General features: G+C 34.9%; 1 protein-coding gene and 1 long non-coding RNA gene across 3 annotated transcripts; one reads left to right on the top strand and one right to left on the bottom strand.

Moving 5' to 3' along the window:
- The first annotated feature begins 1,434 nt into the window (after window positions 1-1,434).
- LOC145595950 (plasma membrane ATPase 4-like) lies at window positions 1,435-9,678 on the top strand. Its single transcript, XM_081652385.1, has 17 exons — window positions 1,435-1,575; window positions 1,711-1,827; window positions 4,643-4,762; window positions 4,879-5,115; window positions 5,200-5,961; window positions 6,047-6,169; window positions 6,265-6,369; window positions 6,501-6,645; window positions 6,743-6,907; window positions 7,100-7,338; window positions 7,439-7,471; window positions 7,559-7,640; window positions 7,747-7,907; window positions 8,001-8,168; window positions 8,391-8,573; window positions 8,663-8,847; window positions 9,210-9,678. The coding sequence occupies exons 2-17, from the start codon at window positions 1,768-1,770 to the stop codon at window positions 9,304-9,306; spliced, it is 2,865 nt and encodes a 954-aa protein (XP_081508511.1). The 5' UTR covers window positions 1,435-1,575; window positions 1,711-1,767; the 3' UTR covers window positions 9,307-9,678.
- Window positions 9,679-10,274: 596 nt separating this feature from the next.
- LOC145595893 (uncharacterized) lies at window positions 10,275-12,852 on the bottom strand. Of its 2 annotated transcripts, XR_014103035.1 has the most exons (3): window positions 12,341-12,852; window positions 11,663-11,852; window positions 10,275-10,909 (listed from the first exon to the last, which is right to left on the bottom strand). It is a non-coding gene; the product is annotated as an uncharacterized LOC145595893 (long non-coding RNA). The 2 variants fall into 2 exon arrangements; XR_014103034.1 differs by lacking the exon at window positions 12,341-12,852 and having other exon boundaries at window positions 11,663-12,244.
- Between the last annotated feature and the right edge of the window lie 23 nt (window positions 12,853-12,875).

Raw genomic sequence — 12,875 nt, 5'->3', positions numbered from 1 at the left:
GAACTGAACTGCTTGGAGCTGACTGAACTAAACTGAACTGATTGGAGCTGAACTAAACTGAACTGATTGGAGCTTAACTGAACTGAAATTAAGTAAATATGAACAGGCCCTTAAAATAGTTTAAAATAATTTCAATTCAACAAAAATAAGGCAAAGTGAATGGGGCCTTATGCCCTATTCACTTCAGCTTATTTTTGCTGAACTGAAATGAGCTATCCCTCACTCTTGATTGAAATTATATTAACTAAACTAAAATTATATATACTGAGCTGAAATCTCAACTGAAATTATATTTACTAAAATATAATTATTTTTACAAAACTGAAATTAGTTTTGCTGAAATTATATTACTGTAGAATTTATTATATACACCCAGGTGTACACCAAGGTAATTTGCTCATTAATTTTTGCTCATTTAATAAATTACCCGGGTGTACGGTATAGGCTCTCATATTATAGTCAGTGTCAGTGAATTGAAATTATTTTTTTTTTTACTAATTTTCAATTATAATTCTTTTTTAAGTTATTTTTTTTAAGTTATTAGTTAATACTGAACTTAAATTATTTTTATTCAATATTATTTTTTAAGGTGAAGTGAATATGGTCTTACTTTATTTTATTTTTCTAAAACCTATTTTTTTCCAAAATAAAATTAAAGATTAAATAAAGGTAAATTCTTGTAAAAAAAATCATCACACAATTTCAATAAGTTAATGAATGTAAAAGATTAAATGGTTAATTGGTCAAACCAACATTCTAATTCTAATTAAACCGTTTGGCAAAACACTCACTCTACAAAAACCAAATTGACCGACCAAAAAATTCCTAAATATCACTCTTATCACAATCTCAAGAATCTATTTAATTCTTAAAAATGAATTGAATACAGTCAAATATCTAACAGAACGCTTAGGCCATGTTCTGTTCACCTCAAAAAATAAATATTAAGTAAAAATAATTTCAGTTCAGTAAAATTAATTTCAATTCAGTAAAAATATTTTCAGTTCAGTAAAAATAAGTTCAATTCAGTAAATTTCAGTTTTATCAAAGAAGAATTATAATAAAAAATTAGTAAAAATAATTTCAGTTCAACAAAAATAATTTCAATTCAGTAAAATTAATTTAAGTTCAGCAAAAATAATTTCAGTTCAGTAAAAATAATTTCAGTACAGCAAAATTAAGGTGAAGAGAACGGGGCCTTACTCTAAAAGTAAAGATTCGACCGACCAAAAAAAAAACCCTAAATATAACTCTTATCACAATCTCAAAATTTTGATCTCTTTCAAAGTAACACACATATCTTAAACTTCTTCCTTAATTACATTGGCTAAATAGGAATTTCACTATAGAAGAGATAAAGAGAGATAAAATATCATTAAAAAGAAAATTACAAACGCATAAATAAATAAATAAAGAAAAAGCGAAAAAAAAATCAAAAAAAGGTCCCACCAATTTCTCACCCTTTTCGTACTGCTAGTATAAATACCTGCTTCTGCACTTCTCTCCAATTCCTCTCCCACTGGAAAACGTGGCATTTTTTAGAGAGAGAAAATCTTCCATTTTTCATCACAGAAAGTGCGTATTTACTCCGCTTACTTCTTCCGCCATTGTTGATTATCTTCCTTCTTCACTTTTTCCTCTTATTTTCTCCATAATTTTTCTAGGTTTTCTTTTATTACTCACAATTTTCTGTGTTTTTGCATTTCTCAGTTGATTTGAGTTGACGATTCGACTCAGTGAGTCGTTTTTAGCGAGTTTCCGGTAATTATGCCTGGTGGTGGAATGGCGGCGAGCCTTGAAGATATTAAAAATGAGGACGTTGATCTGGTATAATTTTTCGCATTTTTTTCAAATTTCTGTGCATTATTTATTCGATTTTCATGTGATTTTATCGTAATTTTGGTGAATATAGTTCGTAGTTTATGTGATGATTGAAGAATCGTATGAAATAGACACTTTTTTTTACGATTGAAATTGAAGATTTCGAATCTTCATGATGATCATAATTTTCTACGTAATTATCAATTTAAATTGTTATTTTATCATTTTTTTTTGGTAGTGAATGATAATATTTCTTAATTTGGATTATTTTTATGTTAATTAAGTTATCGTAATATTTTTCCGGCGCTTTTTGCTAAATTATCGGAGCAATAGATAAAATCTGGTCATTTTTTATGCACGATTACGAAGAAAAGAGTTATAATTAATCATTAGCTATACTGAATTTTACTCGTAACACTCTTCTGAGTTATTCGATAGAATTTCGGAATTAGTTTTTTTGTTACTAATTATTTGATTTTATCTATTAAAAAAATTGATTTGATTAAAAAAAAATATATATATATTTTTTTTTATTTTGCTTGTACTTCGACACAAAGAAATTGCGGACGAATCTTTGAGTGGAAGGCCATGTTTACGATTCTCTCACTCAATGGTCCTGATTTTAATTTTTTACAAAAAAAAAAAAAATAAATAAATCAAAAAAATTAAATACTTCGTATGATACTTCACACAAGTATGCATGCATATAAATCTTATGGTTATTAGATCAAATATATATAGTTTATGTTCGCTTGGTATGTAATGGTTATGGACTTGTGGGTACAGAAGGATTGAATTGAAGGATATATTCTTTTAAAAATATATTGACAATAGTTGTACATAAAGACTTTACCCGTTCTAATAGTATCTTGTACTTAAGTTTTGACACATATGAAGAAGTTTAAGCTTGCATCGTTATAGAGGTGGACATAAAAGCACTTAGTGCACATAATTAGTGAAAAATAAAGTGTGAATGTGATGATTTAATTTAATCCGTAAAAGAAAGTAAGATTCACTTTTGTACAAGGGGCGGTCATATTGTTTTTCATTGTGACATTTACACTTCTCTAAAAGTAAAGATAATTGAGGCTTAGGAGAATATATCATTAAAATAATAATTATTGATAGTAATTTTTAAAAATTATGTTAGAAGTTGTTTATTTTAAAGCTATTTTAATAATAGTTATGAGAAAATTGTGGTAAAATTTTAATGCTAAATAGCATGTACTCCTATGTGTTTTGTTTTGTTACGATGGAGTATCAATTAAGAGTTTTAAATGAGTAATAATTGTTACTCAAACATGTATTGGTTATAAAGTTACTACTGGTAATAAGGATTCTTACGTCTTATCAAAGTTGTAAAGTGACAAACTTTCAAAAATATGCGAAGTTGATTATTCGTGGATATCACAAATTCTGTGGCCCACTAGAAATTACTTTGGCAATCACTTACTGGAGGATATCGGTAGGAATATATCCTCACTTAATTTTTCTGTTAAAATTTACTACTAAATTGACCTGATTAATCAAAGGTATTGGAATATTATTTTTTTTCATTGTTTGTTTAATTAACAATCACATTCTTAAGTACACTATTGTTAAATGTACCTTCCAAAGGTCAAAAGTTATGTTCTTTGCTAAATCAGGTTTATAGTCTGACTTTTACCTGTGTACAGTAATTTTGCAATTCTTTTTTTCACTTTCTTTTTAGACACCATGAGAAAACAGATTAGAGGATCAAGGAGTGGATGAATAGTTAGTCCCTCATCTTCCCCAAGAGTGACTTGGGTTCGATCCTCACCCCATGGGCCCACCCCTCCTGTCGTATCTTACCATTGAAAATAAAAATATAAACAAAATGAAAAAATAGATTCAATCATATACGAAGTAATTATTTGAGATTTATAATTTAGGTAATAGACTTTGAGACTAAACCAAAAACTTTATAATTTAGGTAATAGACTTTGAGACTAAACCAAAAACTTAATGAGTTTTAATGTATGAATAGTATAAAATGTCAAAATGTTTCTAAACCGAGGTCACGATAAATGCAAATTTGATTGTTTTTGAGCAGTTATTAGCTGATCATTTGTGCTTCCACCTAATATGATCGACAAATAATCTTAATAACTTGTCCATGTAAATATATTGGGAATAATTGGGTAGAAGCTATTTGTATAACTAAAAAAACAAACAATTGAGATGCCTTTATCTATGAAGTCTAATAGAGTAATAGCTAATTCCTGTTTCGGGGTGCTTGAAGGTCAAAGGAAGGATAGAATTTGTGGTCAATTTTTGATGCTAAATAGCCTTCAGGAACAACACTGGTATGATAGTATATCAGCCCAGGCTTTGAAAACAGGCAGAATGAAGTACCTTAATAAGATACACACACAAGCATTAGTGCAGTAGTTACTAATCGGAGGATCCTGTCTCATGAATATGGATTATGGATTCCATTTCCTGCATATTGTGAAGTAGGCTCTGCAGTGTGGTGATAAGTTTTTAATTTTAAGTTAAATTCCTATTTAAAAAAGTTGTCTGGCTTGTTTTATGGGACAAGATGGTGTGCCAATGAACGATAAACTCTATATGCCTTAAAGCTGTCAGTTTGGATCGTGGAGTATGAGGTAGAGAGAGTCCATTGTGGAGCACTGGTGTAAGATAGAGAATTGATCTGTTGGATACTATATTGATTTATTTCCCCTTTGCTTCATAAACTTGTGCAAATTCGTTCCAAAAAATGGCTTTGATACTATATAACTATGAATTATGAGGGGTTCATGTTTTCAATGATTAAAAAGTTATGTCTGCTTTGCAGGAGAAAATTCCTATAGAGGAGGTGTTTGAGAGTTTGAGATGCTCAAGAGAAGGTCTGACTTCAGACGATGCAACCAACCGTCTTCAAATTTTTGGACATAACAAGCTAGAAGAAAAAAAGGTTTATCCGTTGTTCTTTCACTCTTGAAGAAAAAAAAGTAGCAATTGTGCTCATTAACTTCTAGTCAATCAAATTAAGCTTTTTCACATCTGATACCATTGATCTGGAATTAACAGGAGAGCAAACTCTTGAAGTTTCTTGGCTTTATGTGGAATCCATTGTCATGGGTTATGGAAGCAGCTGCTTTAATGGCTATTGTATTGGCAAATGGTGATAATAAGCCTCCAGATTGGCAGGATTTTGTGGGTATCATGGTACTTCTGGTGATCAACTCTACTATTAGTTTCATAGAAGAAAACAATGCTGGTAATGCAGCAGCAGCGCTTATGGCTAACCTTGCTCCTAAAACCAAAGTAAGTCACTAACGAAAAAAGGCTCAAGTGTTTCACAGTTGCCGCTATATGATTTATAAAATTAATGCTAACTTTTCGATACAGGTTCTTCGAGATGGACGATGGGGTGAGATGGAGGCATCAATTCTAGTCCCAGGAGACATAATTAGCATCAAGTTAGGAGACATAGTCCCTGCTGATGCTCGTCTTCTTGAGGGTGATCCTTTGAAGATTGATCAATCTGCTCTCACTGGAGAATCTCTTCCTGTCACTAGGAATCCTGGAGACGAGGTCTTCTCTGGTTCAACCTGTAAACAAGGTGAATTAGAGGCAGTTGTCATAGCTACTGGTGTTCATACCTTCTTTGGCAAGGCTGCACACCTTGTTGACAGCACTAACCAGGTTGGGCACTTCCAATCGGTGCTTACAGCAATTGGTAACTTCTGTATTTGTTCAATTGCTGTGGGAATGTTGATTGAGATCATTGTCATGTACCCAATTCAGCATCGTAAGTACAGGGATGGAATTGATAATTTATTGGTTCTATTGATTGGTGGGATACCAATTGCTATGCCAACTGTCTTGTCTGTGACTATGGCTATTGGCTCGCACAAACTGTCTGAGCAGGGTGCCATCACCAAGAGAATGACAGCCATTGAGGAAATGGCTGGCATGGATGTACTCTGTAGTGATAAGACAGGAACTCTGACATTGAATAAGCTCACTGTGGACAAAAATCTTATTGAAGTCTTTGCGAAGGGAGTGGAGAAAGAGTATGTATTACTGCTAGCAGCTAGGGCCTCAAGGACTGAAAATCAGGACGCGATTGATGCTGCCATGGTAGGGATGCTAGCAGATCCAAAGGAGGTATAATCACTTCAACAGACTCGTTAACATGGTTTTATATTTTATTTTTAATGTCTTTTTAAGACCATTTTCATGTATAATATAGGCACGGGCTGGAATACGGGAGGTCCATTTTTTCCCATTTAACCCCGTGGATAAGAGGACTGCTTTGACTTACATTGATGCTAGCGGTAACTGGCATCGAGCAAGCAAAGGTGCCCCTGAACAGGTAATTAATTTTTCCTTACTAATTTAAGCAGCTGGCTATACAAGTTGAAGAGCCTACTCACCAAGTGCTACTATCATTGTGTTATATGTTTACAGATCATCGATCTTTGTCGCTGTAAGGAGGATGTCAAAAAAAAGGTTCATAAAGTTATTGAGAGTTATGCTGAACGTGGGCTCAGATCTCTAGCTGTTGCAAGACAGGTCTGTGCATCCTGCCTTATGTCAAATGTTTTATGTACATGCAACACCTTTGTACATTTTTCCTGTGTCATGTGTCCAGAAAATGAGGACTAAGTACACCTTTGTACATTTTTGTGATTGTCTTTCTGTAGGAAGTACCAGAAAAAGCAAAAGAGAGTCCAGGAGGTCCATGGCAGTTTGTTGGTTTATTGCCTTTATTTGACCCTCCCAGACATGACAGTGCTGATACAATCAGTAAAGCCCTCAATCTTGGTGTCAACGTAAAGATGATAACAGGTAATGCTATTGCTAATGCTGGTGTTTCTTTCACAATTTGTTACTTTTGACTCATAATTTCAACGGCTTAGTTTTCGTATTGCCCTGTCAACTCCAGGTGATCAGCTTGCTATTGCCAAGGAGACTGGTCGACGACTTGGAATGGGGACCAATATGTACCCCTCGTCTTCATTGCTTGGACAAGATAAGAGCTCAAATGTCGCAGGTCTCCCTGTGGATGAGTTGATTGAGAAAGCTGATGGATTTGCTGGGGTGTTTCCTGGTATGTAGTGGTTAGGAAGCTTTCCTCTGCCAGGATACTCTAATGAGTTTCTGTATTAAGTTATGATTGACTGGCTTGTCTCCAGCTAATTTGGAACACTGTTAATGATGTTTTAATCTTCCTTTTAGATTATAAATCATTAATTACTGTAAATGAGATGATTGTGCTGATTGCTTTTTGTCCTCATCATAGAGCACAAGTATGAAATTGTGAAAAGGTTGCAAGAAAGGAAACATATTTGTGGCATGACTGGTGATGGTGTCAACGATGCTCCTGCTCTGAAAAAGGCAGATATTGGAATTGCAGTTGATGATGCTACCGATGCTGCAAGAAGTGCCTCTGATATTGTCCTAACAGAACCTGGATTAAGTGTTATTATCAGTGCGGTGCTTACCAGCAGGGCTATCTTTCAGAGGATGAAGAATTACACGGTCTGTTCATTTCCTTATGCAGATAATGAGTATTTATATTTCATGCATAGACTTTTTAAATATTCTTTTTTTTTCCCTTCATGGGTATATGTGTATGCAGATCTATGCAGTGTCAATCACAATCCGTGTTGTGGTAAGTTCTGTTTATACTAATGTTGATAGGGTTTAGAAACTTCTTTTATGAAACATTAACCATCTCCTCATCCAATTTATGTTGCAGTTTGGCTTTATGTTCATTGCATTGATTTGGAAATTTGACTTTTCTCCATTTATGGTTCTGATCATCGCAATCCTAAATGATGGTAAGAATTGTGGCGCAACTAATATACATCAATCAAGCTATATGTTAATGATTTATGCTGTTATTAGAATCTCATTGTCCTCACTTTCTGGTATATTGGCAACTAGGAACAATTATGACAATTTCAAAAGACAGAGTAAAGCCTTCCCCCCTCCCAGACAGCTGGAAGCTGAATGAGATTTTCGCCACTGGTGTTGTTTTGGGAGGTTACCAAGCGCTAATGACAGTAATATTCTTCTGGCTCATGTCAGACACTACCTTCTTCACGGTAAAATGTTTGTTATATCAGCCTGTGAATTTACTTTCTGTAGAATTCCTCTATAATATATAAAACCCATCACAATTTACTTTGTCTTTGCAGGACAAATTCCATGTAAAGCCATTGACTCACGATCAGATGATGGCAGCCTTATATCTGCAAGTGAGTGTTATTAGCCAGGCCCTCATTTTTGTCACACGGTCTCGAAGCTGGTCCTTTGTTGAACGCCCAGGGTTGCTGTTGCTCGGTGCTTTCTTGATTGCTCAGCTGGTAAACTTTGTACAGTACTCATATTTTTATACAGCAAGTAAAAATAATCCACATGTATGCCTGTTTCATAAACAAAGCAGTTGTAAAATTGGAAAGTTGATCTATATTCATGAATCCATTTACTTTTAAGGACTTCTTTAAAATCACTGAGATCGACATCTTTTCTTCCTTTGCCCTGCTTGCTTTTGTGACAGATAGCTAATTCTTTGCTATTCTCGACAGATTGCAACTGCCATAGCCGTCTATGCCAATTTCCGCTTTGCAAAGATAGAAGCTATGGGATGGGGATGGGCTGGTGTTGTATGGATTTACAGCCTGGTCACTTATTTGCCACTTGATGTTCTGAAATTTCTCATTCGCTATGCGCTGAGTGGAAGGGCTTGGAACAATCTTCTGGAAAATAAGGTAATATTTGTGTTGAAGCAGAGAAAAAATTCTAGTCTCTTTGTTGGTTTTTCAACTGAATGATGGATGTGTTCTCTTGCCTTCCTTAGACTGCTTTTACCACAAAGAAGGACTACGGAAAAGAAGAGAGAGAAGCACAGTGGGCGACTGCTCAAAGAACCCTGCATGGCCTCCAACCTCCTCCAGAATCCACCACCTTATTCAATGAGAAGAGCAATTACAGAGAACTCTCTGAGATAGCCGAGCAAGCGAAGAGGAGGGCTGAAGTTGCAAGGTAAGACATAACCCTTAGTGTTAACATGATTTTCAGGTACAACTTTGATGATACATTCATATCTTCCACTCCCTTAAAATACTTATGAAATAACTCTAAGTTGTTAAAACCTTATCTCCTGAATATACTTAGAAAATCATTTTAAGTTGATAAAAACATGTCTAGTTATAGTCTATAAACATAAGAACTATACTTATAACAAGTTGGCTGGTTGTAGTTTGATTTCCATATAATAGAGACTACTATCCCTCTTTTCAAAGGAAAAGTTTTAGAGATCATCTGACAGATTGATTACTTGTACGAAACTTATGTCGTTTGATTTCCAGATAATAGATGGTTTATTTCATTATTTATGAATGCAGGCTGAGGGAGTTGCACACGCTGAAAGGCCATGTGGAGTCTGTAGTGAAACTGAAGGGATTAGATATCGAAAACATGCAGCAACATTACACTGTGTAGATCAGAAGACCACAACAGGAGGGAAGAGAGGAGCGTGCAGTTTGTTGAAAGACTGCACTGATGCAGAAGATAAATAGGTAGAATTATGCGTCCTTATAATCCAAGGGCACTTGAATTTTCTTAGCAGTTTACGAGTCTGTTTTTACAGACCTAGTTTAGATTCGTCTTCCACTCCTTTAAGAACAACTCAAATTTCAAGGCTGATTGCATAAGAAAAGCAGCAATGGATTCTGCTTTTTCTGTGCTTTCTTAGCCTCATTGGAAATTTTTTACACACGCGAAATAAGCAAATTTTTGTACCTTTGATGATGACGATGATGACAATCAGTTTACACGTCCTGATTTAATGCCACTCTTTTCTTCCCGTATCAATTTTGAGGTAATGCCTTTGTAGAAAGCTACGTGAGTCGAGAGATAAGTTGATTTTATTTCTTGTTTTTTCGTACTAATCAGTTGGCAACTATGCCCTTCATACATATTGATTCTCACATTTCTACTTCTCACCTCACAAAGTGATGTGCAAGTCTATTTCTTACAGATACTTGTATCCATGTTCACTTGACTCAAATTTTTCTTACTTTCTTCTCTTCTGTTTATGATAAACTCCTTAATTTTCTTCACATATCTCCATTTTAATGGCAGCTTAAGTTTAATGTTTTGTTTACGGATGACGGTTGAAGTATATGTGGCTATGATGCAACTGTTACTTTTAAACTTTTGTTACCAAATATCCTAAAGATATTATTTACCATAATTTGTTTTGATTAAATCAGCATCGCAGCTTGTAACTGAGATCTGCTGTCTAGTAAAATATTGTTCCTCTGTTTTGTTAGTCTCTTGGCACAGCAAAAATGGCAACCTTGCAGATTCATTCTTGTCTGATCTTTTTATGGTGATGATTCTATCTATGATATTGGATATTACTATGGGAGATCAATCCCAACAAAGACCATAGTCATGCTCAGATATAGCTATAGAAAAAACCTTAACCATTCATTTAAGAAGTAAGAAGTGGACCCTATTTTTTTGGGTAAAGGGAGCCACAATGACATGATGTAGACGAGATTTGATCACATATCTTAAGTATACCATCCACATAAGTAACTATTAGACCCAAGTTAAGACAACTTTTTTTTTTCCAGATAATTCACTAATACTAACTTTTGATCACCCTACAATCCTGCCTAAATTAGTAACTTCTCCTTGATTTCCAGCCTTGACACCAAGTCGACCAGCAACCAAGCCTAGTCATGGAAGAATCGAAAACTTGAAGCAAATGCGTTAACAGCCCTTTACTATTTTCTTGTAGTACATAAGGCTTGATCCGAGGCAAGAAGACCTTTCCCTTGTTGAAGGTTCTTGTAAAATGAGTTGTCAAATTTTAGAGGAGAAGCAGGGTCTAAGGGAACTCTCTCTAAGAAGACCTTTCCCTTGTTGAAGGTTCCCGGAACAGCAACTCTAGCATCAGCATCTCTTGGGCAAGCTTTCTGGAGTTGCTTTGCATATCCTTGATTAAGTGTAGGATTAGTGCTGTTTTGACTTTTGTAGTTGTACATTCTCTTGGAGAACTGGCTGCACTGAAAAAACCCCATTGTATGTGCTCCTTTATAACATTGGGGGGAAAAAACATAAGCCAATTTACATTAGACTCCAAAAGAGAAGATGGAAGGGGGACAGTATGGCAATGTTCATGAAGATCGGAGTAGGGAGGGTGAGGGGGTGGAGGAAAAAATCCTAGTTACCCGACCTAAATCCAAATTGTTCCCGAAATTACATGACTTGATTTGATCCAAACAGAAATTTACACTAACACGAATAGAATATTGATTTGTTCATTATATCAAACTAATTAACGGTACAACCCAACATACCTACAAGTAAATCAAATGACTCATTACCAACTTAATATATCCAAACTGTACTAATTAGAACTGAACTCAACCTAAACCAACACATTTGATACATCCTATGACAGATGGTTATAAAATAGAAAAATAAAAGTTGATTCAATCGATTTTGATCGAAAACTCAAAGAGAAATCACCAAATGACACATAGCATAAGTGGTGTAATACCATATACCCATAGCATACGACAACATTACTAAAAAGAATCAGTATTACATGATTTTGTACTGTAATATTAGTAACTTTATAAACATGTCAGCTACTATAGAAGTATAAAATAATAAGAGGAATGAAATTAAATTGCTGTAACTTTTTTAATGAAGTCTTATAATTACTGATAAAGCTAATTAGTTCCATAAGAAATAAGGGGATTAGGGGAATAATATTTACATCTACAACTTTGTAAGACAGTGATGTAAAATTATGATGATTGTAAGGAGCAGAGTGAACCTGATAAAGCAATCAAGTCAACTTCAGAGAGGCCATGAGAAGCAAACATGTTTCTGCGTTGCCTATAGTTGAAGGCTGAACCTGCAAGCCACAGGCAAAGAGCAAAGTGCTCTCGCGGCCTTGTATCATGCCGTCAGTGAAGCTATTTCTGTGCAGGATCAAAGACTGTTATCTTGGATGCAAGGAGATCCTGCAGGACCAGCAGAAGCCAGGAACATCATCCAGAAGATCAAAGATCAAAATTTAAAAGCAACATAGAAACTTGCAAGAAAATTGAATACTAGTGTCCTAAAACATTACATTACAAGTTTCTGATGGGAAAACATCAGCAACACTGTCTTCGTGAAATATAGACCTCACCAAAATCACCAGATTTTGTTCATGAGAAAGAACAGAACATCTGATGAGTACATGAAATGGAAATTCTCAACTCTCTTCCAAGTAGTAATGATAATCAACACAACAAACGTCACTTAGAATATTAGCAGCTTATTTAAGTTCAGGCAATGAATTCATTACATTGTAGGAAAACAAGTAAGAAAAGCATCTTGAATGAAAAGCTGAGATTTGTGGAAAAGAAGTCATTAAGTCAAGTGGTGTGCATTGTTTAAACGGATAGATGGAAACAGAGATTGAGCAATTCTTCTTTATTACAAATAACAGAGAAATGCAACTAACCTGATCACGATGCAACTTCATCAGTCATCAAAATCAGAGTCCTTGAATACAATATGAGGGATGTGTTGAATTTGGGGCCAGTCTTCTCCAGTTGAATCTTGGCATCTTTCTTTTAGGCGTTCTGGAAATCTTATGAAATGAAGTTCCCTAAGAGAGGTGAGTTTGGACATCCACTTCGGCATTGATTCCACTCCTTCGCAATTGTCGATTGTAAGAGTTTGGAGGGCAGTCAAGTACTGTATCCAATTGGGCAGTTCTACAAAAGAGAGAAAATGTAATGTCAAGGAGTGGAGGGATTGACAAAAGGACTGCTCTCTCTCTACTTCTTCTGACTGACTCAGATTGTAGCAATGGCCAATTTCTAATTCCTCCAAGGCACAGAGATGCTCTAATCCTCCACACACTACACTCTTCAAATTAGAGCAATGAATAGACAGGTATTGCAGGGAAGACGAGCACCTACGAAACACCTCCCTAGCTTCACCCAAACTCTCCACCTTTTCATCACATATGACCAATTTTGCACCATCTTGAA

The sequence above is a fragment of the Chenopodium album genome, chromosome 19 (assembly GCF_948465745.1).
Source record: "Chenopodium album chromosome 19, dcCheAlbu1.1, whole genome shotgun sequence".
NCBI lineage: Eukaryota > Viridiplantae > Streptophyta > Magnoliopsida > Caryophyllales > Amaranthaceae > Chenopodium > Chenopodium album.
This window is presented reverse-complemented; position numbering and strand designations above follow the sequence as displayed.